Genomic DNA, 21804 nt, shown 5'->3' with positions numbered 1-21804 from the left:
TGTATAGGGTTGTTATTTAATTGATGTATAACCCATAGATTGCTCTACTCAAAGGTAGATTTAATATTGAGATATTAAAGGTTTCAAAAATGCATTATTATTGTAGGATAAGAGTTGAATTTAGGTTCATTTGATTTTGAAAGATCTGCATGGCTAATAGATAGATATCATACACTATCCAAATGCCTGATAGTTTATGGTGTTTTGTTTAAGTCCATATGAAGATCAAGTTTTATCACCTGATTCAAGTAAAAATGAATAAATTTGTATGTTGAGTGGTAAAAGTAAGATATAATAATATAATACTAATAACTTTATTGAGTAAACCCTTAGTTGATATCTACAAAAACAATGTTTATTATAGAAAAGAAGCATAATAGTACATTATCAAAAACAATGACATTACCAGATGCACAAATTGATAATCTGTGTCTTTTCATAAATACAAGAGATCAAAATATCCGGAAATCCTAATTTTTTTAAACACAATGACGAGATTATGAACAAAAAGACATAACTAGTAAACTATAGACGTCAAATAATCATCGCTTTGTATGAGGGAGATATAGTCCATTGTTAGAAAAAAAAAATTAAATGTTTTAAGGGCAAATTTTGTTAACAGAATAACCGTTTTTTTTTTTATGTAGGTACATGTACCGAGGTAATGGCTACAGGCCAGGCGATATCCTCAGGAATAATAGTCCGACAGAAGATGTATCAATAACATTTAGTAATGACGGTGACATTAAACATTTCACTGCGTCAACTACAAAGTTTATTTGGTAAAAACAAATGTCAATGGATGATGCCGGTTTTGAGCAAGATGTTACCTCCCAACTTTAGGATTATACTAAATTTTGTAATATGTTGCTAGAATCTAAATATGAATATTTTGTACCATTGTTTGACACTAGATAACACAACCAATGTGCCGTGTTTAATCACAACGCATGTTGCAAATATGAAAATATAAAATTCATGACACATGTTCAGTTTCAAGAGTGGCGTCAATTGGGCCATTTAATGTTATTCTAGATAACGAAGACGAGACATGATTCATTTCGGTGTTTGTTTTCTTCAGGGGTTTAACTCTCCAGATAGGGAAGCACTTGTTAAAACATCTACTCATGTCAGCCTTTATACGCTTACGGAATTCTGTGAGCCTCCCAGCATAGATAAACACGTTAACGGAGGAGTTGAGATACAACAGAATTCGAACAGTTGCCCTATAAAGAAAAACATGTCAAATAATCTACATACAAATGTTAATGTACTTTGAAGTAAGTAATCACACAATACACATGTAGCACGATTTAAGTCTTAAACGGTAATTTTGGTCTGATCAAGTCTTAATCGACTGGATTTACCGGTGGAGAAAATGATATATTAGCTATGTTTCCGAATGAAAATCCAAAAGTAGTACAGTTATTCAATTATTTTAAATGGATGTTGGTTGTTACGATACATGTAGATATAAAGATGATCACAGCATGACACTTCAGTCTAAGAAAGTCAAATGTGATGTCACTATAACGTCATAGATTACTAGTACTAGTATTCGAAATCGCCGTATTTGACTCAAAAAGTCATTTTAAAAATAGTACAGTTCTTGATAAAATAAATGATAAACAAAAGCTGTATCCTGATCTATACTTGTAATAGCATACTTCCACTTCACTTTAACTCTGGTAGATATTTGTCTCATTTTCAATTATGCCGAATCCCATTTTGATTTACTTTGGTGGATAGTTGTCTCATTGGCAATCATGCCTAATCCCATTTTTATATATATTTACCTGACATATCTGTTCGTGGTACAAGGTTGGTTGCTACAAGTGATTGTGTAGAAGAAGAATATAATCATTGGCGTCCACGACAATGTAAAGCATCCGAGTAGGAGTGATACCATCACTGTTGATTTCAGCTCATTTTTTATTATTCCGTTCTTCGACCCTACATTACCGATGATACATGCTTGTTGTATAGCTATAACTTTAGCCTGCATAATAAAATACACATCAAGAATTATAATAATTATGATGATAATGAAGAAAGAATCACTTCAGAAAAAGTTGTTTATGAAGATTTTTATTTAAATTGAAACCACACATTGCCGTTGTAAATAAAGGTGCAGATTTATCCTTATTTTTTTATTTCTAAACAGTAAACCTTTTCATTTAGCAAATGTTTTATAAACAATTGATTTCTAATTTTAACCATCACCTGTATGAAAACGATCGTTTATAGATCCCTGATCACTGACATCTGATAAAAAGCACTAAATATCAAATGTTATACTGTAACTATAATGTAACTACAAAAGGGAGTCCAAAGAATGTACACTGTGTACGTTTGTCCTGTAATACAGAATTAACTAATTTAACAGCGAGATTTAAAAAGGATTACAACAGATCTTGCAATACAGTCACATCACATGATTTATTGTCACCAAAGATTTCTAAATATAGGATAAAGCTTATTTTATATCTCCTCCGCTTGGTTACCAAGCATCTGTCTTAGGTAAACATTAAATATCTTTATAAGCATCTCTTTATTTATCAGTCAGTTAGTCAGTCAAAGGACCAAATTTGGCAACAATTTCATTATCTACGTTTAAATACTGTATTATAGCAGGGAAGATGTGCTGAAAATGCATAAATACACAAAAAAAGATGTGTTGAAAATACCTTATTTCACAAATAAAGATGTGTTGATTACTTAGTACTTACCTGTTGTCGTGCAACGTGCAATTCTAGCGATCTTGACATACAAAGCTAGCATCACAGCTAATAGTATAAATAGCTGTATAACCAACAGTATGATCACGTGGGGTTATAGGGAATTAGTATTTACCGGTTGTCGTACAATTCTAACGATCTTGACATACAAAGCTAGCATCACAGTTAATGGTATAAATAGCTGTATAACCAAAAGTATGATTACTAGGGTTACAGGGAATTAGTATTTACCTGTTGTCGTGCAATTCTAGCGATCTTGACATACAAAGCTAGCATCACAGCTAATGGTATGAATAGCTGTATGACCAACAGTATTATCACGTGTGTTACAGGGAATATCATCTCGTAACGGCATAACTTCACTGGCCGATCTTTAATGAATAAGGAAGAAAAAATACTTAAGGATGTACTTTGGTGAGGTTTTGGTATTTGTGTCAAATATTCGGACTCCTTGGTGTTTTTCCATACAATACAATGTAAAATATTTTGCCCCATAACACCCATTTATTTTTTCATATAAGACTTAATAGCTCATGCAAGGTCATTTACCAAAATTTTAGAAGATTCTTAATTTTCTTTCTTTTGTTTTGAGACCTAATAATACCAATGCAAATATAAGGTAAAAGTCCGAATCAGCCTTTTCCCGCCATATTTTAAATCTCAAATATCTCGAAAAGGAGGTCCATGACCTATCAATATCTTTAGTTTATTTTTATCCTTAATTGATGCTCTACCAGCTTATAGTATCAATTTTAACTTCTTAATTTATTAATTTTCACCTAACCTCACCTAAGTACATCCTTAAGATAATGAAAAGACTTTAAAAAAACTGAAAACCTGAAATACCAGTTCTATAAAAAACAATGTAAGATACTAAAATCGCCAAAATAAATAATTAGGATATTTGTAAGACTAAGGTTTCTGAAGAATGCATACAATGTGTTGCCTTTTAACGGATGTACTAACTAGTTCATGGTTTTCTGTGTTCACCTTTGTCTTTAAGTATTAATCTTTCCTGGTATGGTTGAATTTAACACGTGTGTACATCTTTAGTTTTATTAATAACAAACCGATCGCTAGTATCAAAGAATATGCATTACTTGATTTCGTTTATTTAGAAATTAGCACAGGACGTCTACACAAAAAATATAAAATTGATTTGTACCAGAAAATTCAAAACGGAAGGTCCCTAATCAAATGGCAAAATCAACTGTTGAAACACATCAAACGAATGATTAACTGTCATATTTCTTACTTAAGACAGACATTTTATTAGGTAAAAAATGGTTGATTATACCTGGTTTTAAAGCTAGTTAAACCTCTCACTTGTATGACATTCGCATCAAATTCCATGTTTACAAACAGTACTCATGTTATAAACTCAATAATATCCTCACCGTTGACAAACAGTGCTTATTTTATTATAAACTCAGTTATATCCTCACCGTTGACAAAACATTGTTATTTTGTTTTATTCGCTAAAAATAAGTATAACAAAAATTATCGAGGGTAAATTAAAAATTATTAAGGGTAAATTTAACAAAGAGCAGTCCATCATAAAAATTGAAAAAAAAGCGATATCAACTGATTGAAAGAGTGAAAAAGGAATCTCATATTTACCTGGCTCATACATTGTGTACATTATAAGAGATGATCCTTGTGATAAGATCCATATTAATGATATAGCTATTGCTGTAGTCTTTGTTGTAACCCATATATGGTAACGTAATGGATACACAATAGCTATATACCTGGTAACGGTTATTGCTACCAGATGATAGGATGAACCAATCTCAAGGGCTAACACCTCGCATACTATCACTCGACATACTGACCAGTTGCCTGCAATGCACAAAAATATAACCTGAATAACCTAAAAATGTATGTGTAATAATATCAACAAACATACCAAACTCTGAAAAACATTCAAAAGGAGCAAATTCAAAATACCTGGCAAAACCAAACGCTCGACCATATGAACCAATGGAACGATTCGAAAACAACTGTCATAAAATCCTGTGTGTATCGTATTGTAGTGATCAGAAAATAATGAAACATGGTAAAGTTGAAACAAAAGAGGGTACTAAAACATGAGTTATTCGCAGTGAAGTTACAACAGTTGAGTTCTGAAGCCATCTTTAACTAATAGAATGATAGTCTACGTTGTCGTTAAGAAAATCAATTAATCATTCGGGATAGGCAAAACAACAACTTTTTATGCGGCTGTAATACAGGTGAGAGGTTTTGGTAGCTACAAAACCAGATTTAACCCACCATTTTTTCAATCAGAAAATGTCTGTTCCGTTCAGACTTTTTCTCAGAGTTCGGTTTTTTTGTCATCATACATCTTGTTACGATAGAACTTTTTTGTTAAGGAAAAGAGGCTGTTTAAATGGGCTTTCATAATGTGGACGGTCAACACATGCACGTATTATATTAGTACATTCATATAATGTTAGATAAACAATAAGGCAGTCAATTGTTTTCATATAAACATATTTTATTTCTGTTATGATTGTCAATGATATAAACATAAATTATGCTGGTTGTCATGTTGTCATTTCAAATTTCATAAGATCATATATATGAATCTTTTATATGATAGAATATAGGAAACAAAGATTCTGCTATCCAAAATGAATTTTTACATTACCTTATTGGAAACAGAGGAAATTCAAAACGAGCTTAGATCATGCAATATCGCCATAAATGTGGGTACCATTATTTTCAAAAGTTAAAATCAGTCTATCATGTTAACTCAGTGGAGGGATTAGTTATATTTAGTACATCATATCACGGAACGCAAATACAATATTTTCATATTTTGTAATTAAGGGAAATAAATTCAGGTATTTTTCAAATTTGTATCCTGTTATGATGATAATAACAAAAATGCTTGTAAAAGACTTTTAAATTGTTTTATGGCACTGGAGAAACAAATAATACATTTCACAATAAATTCGTTGCCATAACTACTAAGAACACTTGTAAATATTTTCCTGATAATCTTAAGCACTATTAAAATTTACTAATGGCTTTACTAGGATTGCTTCGTAAACAATTGAATCAATTGTTAACAACTGTTATACCAATAGTTGTTATCAAAGTGATTATATAGACTTGTAAAGATGATTTTATTGCATGGGAGATGAACAGACGCCTGGATGTTGATACTGTCTTTGAGCTTGTCTAATATTGTTTGAAGACAACGGATATTCAAGATTGATGTACGATCGTTTATTTTGATAACTAAAGAGATATAATCATGGAAATTATTATCTATCAAACTACGTGATGGGTTAGAATCAGAAAAGTATTATGAATGATAATACTACATATTTAGCTGAAGGTCAAAGGGACACGAAGCTACGTCTTAAATATTACTGTTTGTTAAGAACTAATATTCTATTTTAGGTCCTTTAGTCATATTGTCTTTTAACTGTTTCTTTTCTTATATTGGACTGTGCCTGATACATGCATAACTAGAAAAGCATGAAATTTATAACGTGATGATCTCATTTCTTGATAAATAGTGTAAAAGAAAAATATTGTGTTTCAATTCATCAGATCAAATGACTGCACTCATTAAAAGCGAAACGTCTCACCTTAGGTTTGAGCAAAATTATTTGCTAGATGTCGGTCAGATAACATCTGCGCATTGAAAAACACAGAGTAAAACCATTAGATTACTCATGTAAAACAATAAATGTCGCTATTCAAGGCTTCAGGGATTCCTCATTCCACTAACCTCAACGTGTAAGACAATTCTGACGATGCACTTTCATAGGCTAACTTTCAATTTTGAAATCTTTCATGTGTATGAAAATTTGTGTTCGAAAATGAAATGCCACCTTTACATCTAGTCTGACATTTGGTTTTTTATATATGTTGTTTGTTTAGTTTTCGTTATATGAGAAACTCTTAAAGTCAATAAAAAGATAACCCCAAACAGGATCTTCAATCTACAAGAAAGTACAACTAGAATACAAGACAAGACTATCAAAACTAAACAAGAAGTCTATCTCAATTGCAAACGAAATGATTGAATGTAATGAATCATTCATGATATCAGCTTTTAGCGATTATACAGATTTTATGGATTACATTTGACAAATATTTCAGAAAATATTGGACGTTTTCTTTTTTAAATTGACTCAAAAGTCCAATTTTACCGGAAAATGAACAATGCATGTTGTTTTAATAGCTTTGACTGAATTTAATAAGGTTTTTCAGAGCTGATATCTCAAGTTGAATTCAACATTCTGTATTTTTACAACGGGGATACTGGTTATGTAATGGACATGATTAAAATTAACAGTTAAACTCGAGACCAGTCCATAAATCACTTCAAAATGTATTGAAAGCGCAAACATATTTCCTTTTATTCACATGTACTATCTGCCCATTTTATAGCTTTAAAAGTGACAGATGTACGGCAGGAAGTGTTATTTCTTTTTAACACCCTTTTCGGTATTATCATCTAATATTGGAGTGAAAGGTAAATATTTGGTTAATACATCACATAATCTGAAAGGAATTAGTGATTATCCTTAGTGATTAATTAAACCTACCAGTGAATATTTCTGTGCAATGCAAATATCTTTGTTCGTCGAGAAGATAACCAGGACGCAGCAGGACAGAATGTGATTGTTACTGCACTTGATACAATGCCTCCAGGACGTATAAAAAGGAGACATGAAGAGTCACAATTCCATAGGCATCAACACCAAAGAAAGACAAGATTGTGAACAAAAGACGAACAAATAAACCTCAGGCCATATCAAAAACACTTCAAAGAAAAGAGAAAATAAGACACGTATACCCAAACATAAACATGATAAACTCCGTATTCTTGTTCAACTTTTGTAACTGAAGCAACGTTTTGCGTTTTTAAACATTACAATACTAAGGTTTGTTAACTTATTATATTGTTGATATGTGTTTGAACTATTTGTGTGCATATTTTAGATTTTGCACACGCGTATTATTAATAAAAATATGTTGATTGAGGGAAATATTAATAAAACATAGTATATAAGTGTTTTCCGGACATTTAATTTCCATTTAACCTATTTAAGTCTACTTGTTTACAGATGCACAATGTACACGAACTTCGACTTTATTTGAACAATAGTATGTCTCAATATGCAAAATACAGAAATTGAGAACTAGAAGTATCGATACGACCTCAGTCCTGAATAACCCCACCAACAGCCTAATTGTTAGATTAAACTTTGTCTTTATTTATTTAAAAAGGGGATGGATCCCATGGACATACACTGGCATCACTGTCTCAAATCGATATGTGAGACACCATTATGTATATATATACATGAAATTAAAGAAATACTAGCTCCAAATCTCTTGGCACTACAACACATTTACAATTTCCACAAAAATCTAAATCTGCGAATTGCCGATCAGTCGGAATCAAACTTTATGATTTCCTATATGTAAGCCATATGTATACTCTAAAAGAACAACAATATGCTAAATATCAACACCCATAACATAAAAGTCAACTGCTAAATATAGGACGGATGGAGAACGAACATGGTGGCATTTATATAACCCACCGTTTACTTGTGGTGGCATAAAAAAAAAACGAAAAAAAACATATCTTTACAATGTATTTATAAATTTCATGCCTCCGAAGTGCCATCTTTATTTACCTTCATGAAGAATGCTCAATGCCGAAATTTCCATGAAATATATTTTCTAAAACACATCCGCATATTCCAAAACACTGAAACTGGTCAAATGATACTTTGCATGACCACGGACGTGTTATAGTACCAACAAATGACTTACGATATTTTGTAATGTACCAGATTATTCGAAAGTTTTAGATGACGATCAAATCTTTTTGTTTATAAAGTCTTCAAAGAAATTCAAGAACATTTCAGGCATAAAATATCTTAGCTGTATAATCAGGTTTCCAAATAAATTTGAGCAAGTAATTGTTTTCGATGTTAGTTCATATCTAAGGACCGTAATTTGAATCATTACTTACCTAATTTTTCACTAATTTCTCTGACTTTCTCTAGGTGAGATATATTGTAAATGGGGTATACTATTCCAATGAGAAAATCGGACACAGCTAAACTTGCAATATAGTAATTACATGGCTGCCTAAGCTGGTGATGTTTTAACACTGTTAGTACCACTATCAAATTTCCTGGAATGTTAATGCAAGTTAACAAACCAAATATCCCGTAATAATATATAAAAAATACTATGTCTCCTTGTGATAATGTAACGTGATAATCCGTGGAAATGTTGTCGGAAGATGACCAGCTATTATTTCCTATACTTGTCAAATTCATGTTTCATTTCTTTTCTTTTGAAATTCTTTCAACCATCTTATTTTGTGTTGAAATGTCGTTTGGTGAGTAACTAACTTTAAGTTATCAATCCATTTTTAAACGATTCGAAAAGTGAATAAAAACACATGAAATCCAATAAAATTCAATCATGGAAATATCCGACACAAGGCAAAAATGACCTTAATAATGAAATTTTATATTGTTTTACAATTATAGCATAAAACGGATATAGGAATGAAAAAATAAACAAATTTCCGGTTTATGAATAACGACTTTTGTACTACGATGTTATAATGTCAGTACGACGGTACGATAAAACGAACATGAGTCTTTTACAGATTTGCGGACTTATTTCTCTATAAAGTCATTGATGAGACCTGACGATATCGATTACATCTTGTTGTTATATTGCTTGCTCTCTACTGTTAAACAATTGATAAGGATTATATAGTGCTATTCGAACGACACTATCCTATAAAAGCGTTTATAACTGTATACTGAATCATGAAAATGAAATGATCTTTATGTCTGAATAAGACATTGACTTAGATAAGTCTTATTCAGACGTTGAACAATTAAGAGGGATTATATAGTGGTGTTCGAACGACATTGTCCTAGTCAAGCGTTTCTAACTGTTAACTAAATCTTAACAATGAAATAATTTTTAAGTCTGAATAACTCTTGTTTCAGTAAATAAATGTAATTCATAGATATATGAATTAGACAAAACAAAAATAGGGTGAGTAAACTAATATAATTTAAGAAAAAAAGAGAAATATATCAAGGCAAAATATATAACCACATGTCATATATAGATAGAAAAAAAGACTAATACTAGTAATTAAACACAGGTACAGACATGTAGAACAGAACATAGAAAAAAGTAAAACACCGTTCTTATCCGCATTAAATGATGTCACAAACAAGGAAACGTAAATGACTCAAGCAGAAACATATATAAAGTTGACTCGGGTGCATCTCAAACAGACAAGAGGTCACTTCTCTGGTCAAAAGTAAAAGTCCAGTGAAAACTCGATGGTTTTTAGGATTAAATATTAAACTTAATTACATATATGTACAATGGATGTCCTGCTGTCTATTTCTGATGTGGCTGGGTCCAGATAAGGTATTCAGTCTGGCCCTGAAGTCCTCTAGTGATCCGGAGTTCATCCCAGATTCGGGGAGTAAATTCCATTCTTTAGTTGTTCTTGGGAATAAAGAGTGGTAGTACACTTTTTGTTTGTCTATATTTGTGGTTTCCCCTGGTCCTATTGTCCCCTGATGCGTAGTATTTGGCTGGATCAATGGTAAGCAACTGGTAATCAACTGGTGTTGGGACTTGTAACACATCACAAAGCTTTAATTCCGTTGTCTGTGCTGCAGTTATTCCCATTGAAGTTGGTCCAGATATGTTTTTTTTTGTCTCTAATGTGTGTCCATGGAGTGTGTAGAACGTCTGGTTTTGCTGGCGTCGTCCTGAGACACAGATGACTTTACATTTTTTCGGGTGGAAACATATTTGCCACTCCCTTTCCCATTCTTCTAGCGAGATTAGATCTTTGTGCAGCAAGAATGCATCTTCTGTTTTCATGATGCGGCGGAAGAGTTGACAGTAATCAGCAAACAGTCGGGCGCTTGATATTGTTGCTTCTATGAGGTCGTTGACATTGACCAGAAAAAGTACGGGACCAATCACACAGTGCCCTAGGGTACTCCAGATACCACGTCAAGAGGGTCAGACGTATGGTTTTTGAGAATCTCAGACTGAGTTCTGTTTGACAGGAACAGTTTTATCCATTCAAGCTGAAAACATCTAACCCCGTAGTAATGCATTTTATGGAGTAGTCTGGCATATGGTACCTTATCAAAGGCCTTGGCGAAGTCTAACAGGAAGATGGATGTCTGGTCGACGTCATCCATGTTCTTGGCTATTTCATGTATAATAGTTATTACCAGTTGTGACTCGCATAATCGTTTTGTTCTAAACCCATGTTGTTGCAAAGTATGGTGTTTTGGTGTTTTAGTGTTTTTGTCAAAGTGGTCCAAAGCTTACATGTGATGGATTTCAAGGACACTGAACGATAGTTTGCTTAACCTAAGTCAAATGAACCTAGTACTAAAAGATTTGTTTGGCTAAATCTTAAAACCAATAACTGCATGTCAAATCTGCAGTTTTTGTTATGGCAGTAAGTGTTTGCATTCGTAAGACTACTGAATCCTAGTTAACCGGAATCAGTGAATATACCACGTGTGTATCCCTTTCTTATTGCTGTACACTTTTCATTTCAATGTATTCTAAGTCAATCCAATCTTAATAGTGATCATATCTTAATATCCTAATTTATCTTCCTAATGTGTATGCCATTCGTTAGGGTTTAACAACCACTGAATTACATCCGGAATTTGCATATCTAATTGCAGTGTCTTAATTTAAAACATATTCTGACATACGGATTAAAGTTAACCCATAATATCATTTTTTTTTTAAAAGCATTAAAAACATTTTCTCTCCTGTCCTTGATTTTTTATCATTATTTTTATGGCTATTTTTAGTTAAGAAGATATTTGGTTTGACATGTTAGCAGACCTAATTCTACTAATAGGATAAGAGATAACATATACTAAGGGTTATCATTTTTAAACAAAGAATGTGTTTAATATTGATTTCCCAGTAAATAAGTCAGATTCAGAGACTAACACCCGGAAGTTTGAGGATATAAATGGTATTATCCGTACAGAAAAGAACAGAGGTACAGTTATTATTATTATTTGCCAATTTGCACATTCTAAATATATTGCCTGGCATTATAAGTTCTAGATGTATTCGAAGTAAAACATACATGTAACAACTACATCTGTAAGTACTACACTATTTTGGTAAGGTGTGCGTTTATCCTCACGAATTTTTAACCCCCCAAAAAATCTCTTTTTCTTAACCTTGAACAGTAAAGTTCTATTGTACTTGGTATCTTAGACCGATATACACTATTACAAGTTAGTCTGCATTGTTTATAATATGATTGACTGTTTGAATAGATATGTCAGCAATTTAAAACGTTCATTTGCATACTATGTTTGTACTGTAGACGGGATCTGATTTATTCACACTACGATTTGCTCTTAAACGGTCATATTAATATAATAATCATATTTTATCAGTCTGGAAAATAAAATCATAGAGCTCCAATAAATACATGTTGTCTGCTCTATGGTCGGGTTGTTGTCGCTTTGAAACATTCCACATTTCCTTTCTCAATTTTATTATATAGAGAACATACAATCTATTCCCCATTCCAAACTAAAAGACAAATTGAGAGAGTAAGTATTGTTTTGTTTCATAAAATAGAATGGTCAACGTAAATACAAGTATCTTGTCTGAGGGAGGGATAAATCTAACTTTGTAAAGAATCACTTTGATTCAAACAAAAACAAAAATATCTGAAACTGACATAATCAAGATGCTTGATTTCTTGATTGACAATATATTTGTTACATTTGGAGGACGTGTTTTTCAACAGATTGTCGTTATTCTAATGGGAACAAACTGTTCCCCTCTTCTTGCCGAATTTTTCCATTATTATTAAGAGGCTGACTTCATACATGCACTTCTTATAAGGAAGAAAGATTAGAAGTTAGCAATTTCTTTAACTTAACTTTTTTTTCTATTTAAACGGACCTTGCGTTTTTCTTCAACTGTTTCTTGTATATTTTAACCCTAATGTTGTTGTACATTAAAAAGTTGTTTTTGAAAGAATAAGTTACAAATGTTGTTACAAAGATTTTTGGTTTTATCTCTTTGACACATTCTCCGTTTTCATTCAATTGGGCAAATGGGTCTTCAATGCAGCTAAAAATATCTGCAACCGGAGGTGGGCTTTAGCTGGCTCCTTGAAAATAGTTTCTACTAGTTCAGTAAAACGGACGCCACACTTAACTTCTGAACATATTAATTTGCCATTTTTGTTTTAAATGTAGAAGTCCAACAAAGGCTGGTCTTATGGAACAAACATGTCGTTGTTCTTCGTGGCTTTTCGGAAACATATGAAATATACATGTACTTATCTAGAATTTCTCCTAGGAATTGGCATAAGTTTAAGGCATCAGTTTTTATGTGATAAGATGGTCCAAATTAAAAAGATATATCTTATGATATCTAAAACCCATTTTACTATTGGTATTAACATTGGAAATTTCATACTGAACAGTAAAGATTTATTGTTCTGCATCATTAAAGTTTTCTCACTCTTTTTAATTTCCCTAGGACAGTCCTCCGTCCATCCTTAATCTTATGCTAATATATTTCTTATGACAGATCCTAGGACACCTTCGATTATAAGGCTCTGGTCAAAAGTCAATTATTCATTATTTGGTAAAGATATATAAAACAATAATCAAATGTTACATGTAATATATTTGTTGGGATATAAATGTATTGTTTAGGCAGGATAATTTTCATATAAAAATCAGTTAAGCTGATATCTCATTTCTACCATAACAAGGTACAGGTCAATTTTCGAGATTTGTTTAATCAGAGGAAATGGAAAATGAAGTATTTTTACAATAAAAATTAGATTACTTATATCTCAAAAACAAACTACAGAATGAACTTCTTCTACTTCCCGATATACGAGTCACACTCTAAACTTAAGTGGAATATTGACTCGGGTTTTAACTTTTAATCGTCTTTCTGATTATTTCCTGGTTTTGATTGATGCAAAAAGGCATTTTTTTGTACATCTTATAAATATTACAAAGCTTGTCAACTTTATTTAATAAATCATATTCGATCTACTTAAAGATAATATCTATTATTCGGTGAAAAAAAAGTTATTGCTCAGGGCTATATATATACAATGTATATGAACAGGGAGGAATTTTACATCGCCAAATACATACAAATAAAGAGATATGGTATGATTGCAAACGAGACAACGATCGATCCACCAAATTTCAAAGTGGATGTGAGCAATTATCGGCAACCGTACTGCCTTCAACAATGAGAAAAACCCATATCGCGTGAAAGGCCTTAAAAGGTCCCGTTATGAAAATTTTAAAACTAACGGCATGATTTATAACAAAACAGCATGTCTATCATAATCCGTGTCCCTTGTCAGTTGTGATATCTTCAGTTATACAGTGAAACCTGTTTAAACCGAACCTCTTTTGGACCTAAGATTTTGATCGGTTTTGACCGATGTTCGGTTTCATCAGGTTCACAAGGCACATTATTTGATATGACAGTGCGTAAAAACACGTTTGGCTTTTAAAGGTTTTCGGTTAATGCAGGATTCGATTATGCCAGGTTTCACTGTATATATAATGTTGGTTCGTTAAAAGTTATGTTTATTTCATTTTATACAGGTTCTCTACATATGAATAATATATGTTTAACAGTTTATTAAGTCACTTGGTTGGGGATGTTGATTGTTCACTACCGATATTAATCTTTAATTAGGTCTTTCCACCTTTCGTGTGGAAAGACCTATTGATTTTGTTCTGATTATTTTTTTTTTCTTCCGCCTAATTTTTTTCTTGCGGTGTAAAAATGTTTCAAAAGATGTCGCTTAGTTTTTTTGTATATGAGATCATACAGTCTATACGCTTTTGAAACTCACCCTGTTTAACCGAACACTTTTCTTTGTAAGAGTTATCTCCCCAAACACTGTTTTTCTTGTTATCAGATCTCCTCCGTAACCGTAAAAGAAAGCGACAAATTTATTTTTCCAAATTGCTCGTTATATCCTCAGGATGTTACGTTTTATTTTGACCGAAGCTTTACGAAGACCCCATATGAGAGTAATTTCCCCTTTTGTATTGAAATAAGTGAAATAAATTTGAAACTGGAAAACCATAAGTGATAGAGGCCTAGGGTCTTTTGATTTGAGGCCCTTGCTCAAAAAGTATGAAAATGAGGTCAAGGTCAAAGGTCAAGGTCATGTTCAAATTTTTGATTTTGGCTTGTTATCTCTTATTTTCAGAAATCATACAAGATATCGACAAAACATTTTCACACAATTGTTAGTTGCGACATGTCGTAACATGTAAATTTTACTTAAAAGGGTACGTAACATTTAATGCGAGTTTTGCCCCCTTTTATATCTAATATTAGTTGTATGGTAATATAACTCATTAACAATATAAAGTAGAGGCCTAGAGTCTTTTGATTTGAGGTCCTTGGTTGATGACCTTGAAATTGAGCTCAAGGTCATAGGTAAATTTAACGTTCTAGATTTTGACCTTTGCTTTTTCCTCTTATATATACATGATAAAGCCATGGGACTTTTGGCAAAAGGTTGCAAGCTATGTGACCTTGAAAAAGCCAACCGGAAGTGACCTTTTGTAAACCGGAAGTAGCCATTTTTTGTACTAATTTAATGTAAAAGTATATAGAACCATCTATTTTTGGAATCAGTGTCAAGTAAACTATCAAAACATACCGGATATAACATCTTTTAAACCGGAAGTAAAAAATTATCTCCCTTATGTATATCTTTTTGTATAGAAACCATATATTTTTGGAATCAGCTTCCAATAAGCTGTCATTTGACGCTAAAATTGACATTTAAAACCGAATTTTAATATTTTCATATAAAAAATTCATATAAAAAAGATCCTTACTGGTGGAAAGACCATCAATGGTTCTCTGAACAATTGGTTTTTAATTATCTTTAACATTTGCATTAGAGTAGCCGGGTTACCATCATTGATATCACATTAGAGTAGCCGGGTTACCATCATTGATATCACATTATAGTAGTCGGGTAACCATCATTGATATCACATTAGAGTAGTCGGGTTACCATCATTGATACCACATTAGAGTAGTCGGTTGCCATCATTGATATCACATAAAAGTAGTCGGGTTACCATCATTGATATCACATTAGAGTAGCCGGGTTGCCATCATTGATATCACATTAGAGTAGTCGGGTTGCAATCATTGATATCACATTAGAGTAGCCGGGTTACCATCATTGATATCACATTAGAGTAGTCGGGTTACCATCATTGATATCACATTAGAGTAGTCAGGTTACAATCATTGATACCACATTAGAGTAGTCGGGTTGCCATCATTGATATCACATTAGAGTAGTCGGGTTTCCATCATTGATATCACATTAGAGTAGTAGGGTTGCCATTATTGATATCACATTAGAGTTGTCGAGTTACCATCATTGATATCACATTAGAGTAGTCGGGTTACCATCATTGATATCACATTAGAGTAGTCGGGTTGCCATCAATGATATCACATTAGAGTAGCCGGGTTACCATCATTGATATCACATTAGAGTAGCCGGGTTACCATCATTGATATCACATTATAGTAGTCGGGTTACCATCATTGATATCACATAAGAGTAGTCGGGTTACCATCATTGATATCACATTAGAGTAGCCGGGTTGCCATCATTGATATCACATTAGAGTAGCCGGGTTACCATCATTGATATCACATTAGAGTAGTCGGGTTGCCATCATTGATATCATATTAGAGTAGCCGGGTTACCATCATTGATATCACATTAGAGTAGCCGGGTTACCATCATTGATATCACATTATAGTAGTCGGGTTACCATCATTGATATCACATAAGAGTAGTCGGGTTACCATCATTGATATCACATTAGAGTAGTCGGGTTACCATCATTGATACCACATTAGAGTAGTCGGGTTGCCATCATTGATATTACATTAGAGTAGTCGGGTTTCCATCATTGATATCACATTAGAGTAGTAGGGTTGCCATCATTGATACCACATTAGAGTAGTCGGTTGCCATTATTGATATCACATAAGAGTAGTCGGGTTACCATCCTTGATATCACATTAGAGTAGCCGGGTTGCCATCATTGATATCAAATTAGAGTAGTCGGGTTGTCATCATTGATATCACATTAGAGTAGCCGGGTTACCATCATTGATATCACATAAGAGTAGTCGGGTTACCATCATTGTTATCACATTAGAGTAGTCGGGTTACCATCATTGATATCACATTAGAGTAGTCGGGTTGCCATCATTGATATCACATTAGAGTAGTCGGGTTACCATCATTGATATCACATTAGAGTAGCCGGGTTGCCATCATTGATAACACATTAGAGTAGCCGGGTTACCATCATTGATATCACATTAGAGTAGCCGGGTTGCAAACATTGATATCACATTAGAGTAGTTGGGTTACCATCATTGATACCACATTAGAGTAGTCGGGTTACCATCATTGAAATCACATTAGAGTAGTCGGGTTGCCATCATTGATATCACATTAGAGTAGTCGGGTTGCAATCATTGATATCACATTAGAGTAGTCGGGTTGCCATCATTGATATCACATTAGAGTAGTCGGGTTACCATCATTGATATCACATTAGAGTAGTCGGGTTGCCATCATTGATATCACATTAGAGTAGCCGGGTTACCATCATTGATATCACATTAGAGTAGCCGGGTTACCATTATTGATATCACATTATAGTAGTCGGGTTACCATCATTGATATCACATAAGAGTAGTCGGGTTACCATCATTGATGCCACATTAGAGTAGTCGGTTGCCATCATTGATATCACATAAGAGTAGTCGGGTTACCATCATTGATATCACATTAGAGTAGCCGGGTTGCCATCATTGATAATACATTAGAGTAGTCGGGTTGCCATCATTGATATCACATTAGAGTAGCCGGGTTACCATCATTGATATCACATTATAGTAGTTGGGATACCATCATTGATATCACATAAGAGTAGTCGGGTTGCCATCATTGATATCACATTAGAGTAGTCGGGTTGCCATCATTGATATCACATTAGAGTAGTAGGGTTGCCATCATTGATATCACATTAGAGTAGTCAGGTTACCATCATTGATATCACATTAGAGTAGTCGGGTTACCATCATTGATATCACATTAGAGTAGTCGGGTTGCCATCATTGATATCACATTAGAGTAGCCGGGTTGCCATCATTGATATCACATTAGAGTAGTCGGGTTGCCATCATTGATATCAATCCTACATACATAGTGTATCAAGAACACAAGCCCTCAAAACCGATGGGGAACCCAGGTGCTCTTGGACAATAAAAAGTTTCTGTGCCATTAATTGCGCCCGTCGTGCTATTCATCATAAGTAAAACTTAAAGTAATAAACACCGATTTCTTTTACGAATATGATATTCCATCTGTCTCAAGAGTATGTTTTATACATCATATAAATGTAATGTTGGTTTCGCCTTTCGTATTTTCAAAATATTTAGGTAAGTGACTGTGCCGGAATGATATGAACAGTGTTTGTTATATGTTTTTTGTTAAAAAAAAAAAAAGAATGTGAACATTTGTATGAGCATTTTAAAACTTGGATTGGTCAATTTTGTTAAATAGTCTTATCTATTTTTCATTTTACATTTTTTTTTTTTTATTTATCAAACTGGAATTAATTTTGCAAACAGGTTTTCTTTATTATTTTTTTTATTTTCATCACATCACAACATTTTGACAAACACAAAATTTAAACGTAAGGTCACTTTTCCGTCGCAAAGATAAATGTTAGGGTTTTACAAACTAATATACTACTTCCAAGAACTTGATACATATACGTCCCTGAACCAAATATGATTATTTTAATCTTTTTAAGTGTCCTTCATCTTGAACAAACTTAAACTATAGATGTAAGTTATCTTCATAATCGTTATTTTTGTTTGTAAGTACTATCAAAGAGCAAAAGATGAACAGATAGATATATCGAATGCATGAATATATTTTACAAATTGCCTTTAAGGCGAAAACTCTAAATCGGAGAGAAAGTATGATAAACGAACAATTCCTATTCAAACTTTGTATGCGGACATGAAAATATTAAATGAACAATTGGTAGGATACCTCGTCGATAAGAGAGAACACTCTTTTGATCCAAAGAACTACTTACATTAGATTCTGGATTAAATGACGAAAGACAAAAGCGACACAGGGAAAATAAACGTAATTAAAATAATATGCAATAACATTTTTGTAGTATTGTCCAATGGACGTTGCAAACTAGTCTCATTACAACATTGTTAAGTTATACAAAAAATATGTATATTTAAGAATTGGTTGGGTTATAAGTATTCAAGTCAAGTCATTAAAAATATTTCGTATATAGATATATCAAAAAGTGAGTGAAAATAATTTGTTCAGCAATCTATATTTATTTACACAGGGACACTGTAGAAGAAGAAGAAAAACACATCGACATTATAAAGTTTTATGTAATTGAAAAGATTCTATATCAGATGTTAATCTTATAAGATCAATTGAAGCAGCTAAAATAGACCGAAAAATTTCGTATAAACTGCCAGAAAATCGAAAGCATATTTAACATCAGAATTCTAGAGACTATTTACCGCCTGTATACACACGACAAGAGAGGTGTTCGGACATGTAAAGAAATAATAATCAAAATACTTTAAACTACAATGTACAACTATATGCTTCAATTTTGAACAATACATTTGTACACTCTCATGTCATGTATGAATTCAAAGTAAATAATCAGTCAAAACGATTTATTCAAATCTGTTTACACAATTCTTATATTTTTGTTTTAATCATAAAGTTGTATCTTTGGCTAATTCACAATAAGAACATGTGGTATAGCAACTCTCCATCCAAGTCATAATTTGTAAAAGTAAACCATTTTATAGGTCAAAGTAAGTTTACATTTTGTACAAAAAAAATGAACAAAAACCAAATATGTTACACATCAACAATCGACAACCATTGAATTACAGGCTCTATTAGTGTTCAACATGGAGCATTGGCTCACACTGAACAGCAAGCTGTAAAGGGCCCAAAAAATTACCAGTATTAAACCACTCAAACTGGAAAAAACAACGGTCTAATCTATATAGATAACGAGAAACTAGAAACATTCATCAACGACAACCACTGCACATCAGGTTCCTTTCTGTATTGCAACTATATGTACGTTGAGTAAATTAAAACTGCTATGTGCACAGCCGATTTCAACTTTTTTCGTTGGAAAGTACACGTATTAAAGCCATTTGTTACAAACAACGTTGTCAGAGCATTGTGTAACTCTTAATTACACCATTCGATATTACAGATTTATTTTTATTTCAGATGTACTTGCGTCGGCATTTAATTACATTTTTTACATTGTGTTGTATGTGTATGATGGTGGAAACTCTTCCAGGTAAATATTGATAACAATCAAAAGTAATGGTATCAATTATATTTGCATATACATCGAAGTACCATGTTGCCAAAACTTCTGTTGTAATCTATGTAAACACTGCGTTTATTTCATGCCTCAGACAATAATTATTTTTACCAATAGTTATGATACATTTCATTGTTAAAATCAACTTAAACTAAACAAAATTGGAACGTTAGCTTTTGTGCTTTGTAAAGAATATTATCATAAAAGATTGGATGTGAAACACTTGAACGTATAAGATGCCTGCATGTTGAATTATATTTTAGAATGATGATGTCCAAGTACCGATGATGACTAGTTTGTGATATAAAAAAACATGGTATTATTATTTATTAGTTGTACAGAGATTCCTTTCGTTAACATCAAATACCTTGTTACATGTACGTACACGAACGAATCCAACAAGTTGAGATATATAAACACCAGAAGTTGGTGACAGGAGAACATCACCATCTAAACTTGATAATTAACAACAAGAAATGAAAAATTATCTCTTGTATCATGAATTTTGCTATCAGCCTTCCGTTAAAGATATAAAATCAAAATCCAAGAAAGGACAGTGTTTGTTGTTAGTATTAGCTTTATATAAAGTCAGTTCAGCAGGATAACTCTTTTTAATGTACATTCTGACGTCGTTATTTTTAAATACATGTACTATCAATTTGTACTACAATTTATCAAATGTAAAATTTATAGATGTTTCGTCGGAATTAACATTGTGTACAGTAATTTAAAAGACAATTCGTGAAAAGAGGGATAACTCTAATACGATAAAGCTATTCACATGTTAGCATGGTTCAAAGAGTAAAATTTCAAACAAACAAAAAAATAATTATTATATGGTATATGCATATCTACAAATACTTGTTTATATATTTTCCTTGGTTTACAGGTCATGTTACAAAAACTATTTTGATTTGTAACCTGATTCATTGTGATCTATTCAAGATGGGATCAAGGGATTCAAGCAAATTGAAACAGAATTTGATCAAGTTATTTCTATGCTAATTAATAATAAAAAGAAATAGTGCCCTAAAGCTTGGAAAATGTATAAATTTAAAATTAAAAAAACAAAATTCGGCAGAATTTCATGTATGAGCTGGGTGCATTAACATCAGACTTTTATTTAGTTTGTGAGATAATCACCCAACTTTTCTATATGATTAAACGTCTTTCGAAATGAATCTTTTAATGTATAAACTGGACCAATTCACTCACAAACTAAAGTCCTTAATATGATATGATCTTGAGTCACTTGTTCTACAGATCAGTTAGTAGTTTATACACCAATGAATCCCTTTCAAAATGCGTTTAATCCTAATAATTCTTTAAATCTTTTACTTGTGTTAATTAGGAGACTGCAATTTCAATACTGATCTTTGTACCTGGAGAAATGATGATCATGATACAATGGAATGGATCCTTAACCGTGGACCAACTACAACCGGTGGGACAGGTCCATTCTCTGACCACACTAATCCAGGTAATTTTCATATATTAACATGGATATT

General features: G+C 32.5%; 2 protein-coding genes across 2 annotated transcripts in view; one reads left to right on the top strand and one right to left on the bottom strand.

The window, feature by feature from the left end:
* Positions 1-300: 300 nt before the first annotated feature.
* LOC139493303 (adrenocorticotropic hormone receptor-like) lies at positions 301-9397 on the bottom strand. The gene is made up of 5 exons (XM_071281577.1): positions 8752-9397; positions 4359-4580; positions 2970-3109; positions 1797-1999; positions 301-1226 (listed from the first exon to the last, which is right to left on the bottom strand). The coding sequence occupies exons 1-5, from the start codon at positions 9062-9064 to the stop codon at positions 977-979; spliced, it is 1128 nt and encodes a 375-aa protein (XP_071137678.1). The 5' UTR covers positions 9065-9397; the 3' UTR covers positions 301-976.
* A 2281-nt stretch (positions 9398-11678) lies between these two features.
* Positions 11679-21804, top strand: part of LOC139493302 (adhesion G protein-coupled receptor L3-like) — a 46264-nt gene continuing 36138 nt past the window's right edge. Inside the window, exons 1-3 of the mRNA XM_071281576.1 lie at positions 11679-11814; positions 20197-20269; positions 21648-21776. Of these exons, the coding sequence (XP_071137677.1) occupies positions 11785-11814; positions 20197-20269; positions 21648-21776 (232 nt within the window). The 5' untranslated portion in view covers positions 11679-11784. The remainder of the gene's footprint in view (positions 11815-20196; positions 20270-21647; positions 21777-21804) is intronic.

The sequence above is a fragment of the Mytilus edulis genome, chromosome 10, assembly GCF_963676685.1.
Source record: "Mytilus edulis chromosome 10, xbMytEdul2.2, whole genome shotgun sequence".
Classification (NCBI taxonomy): Eukaryota; Metazoa; Mollusca; class Bivalvia; order Mytilida; family Mytilidae; genus Mytilus; species Mytilus edulis.
This window is presented reverse-complemented; position numbering and strand designations above follow the sequence as displayed.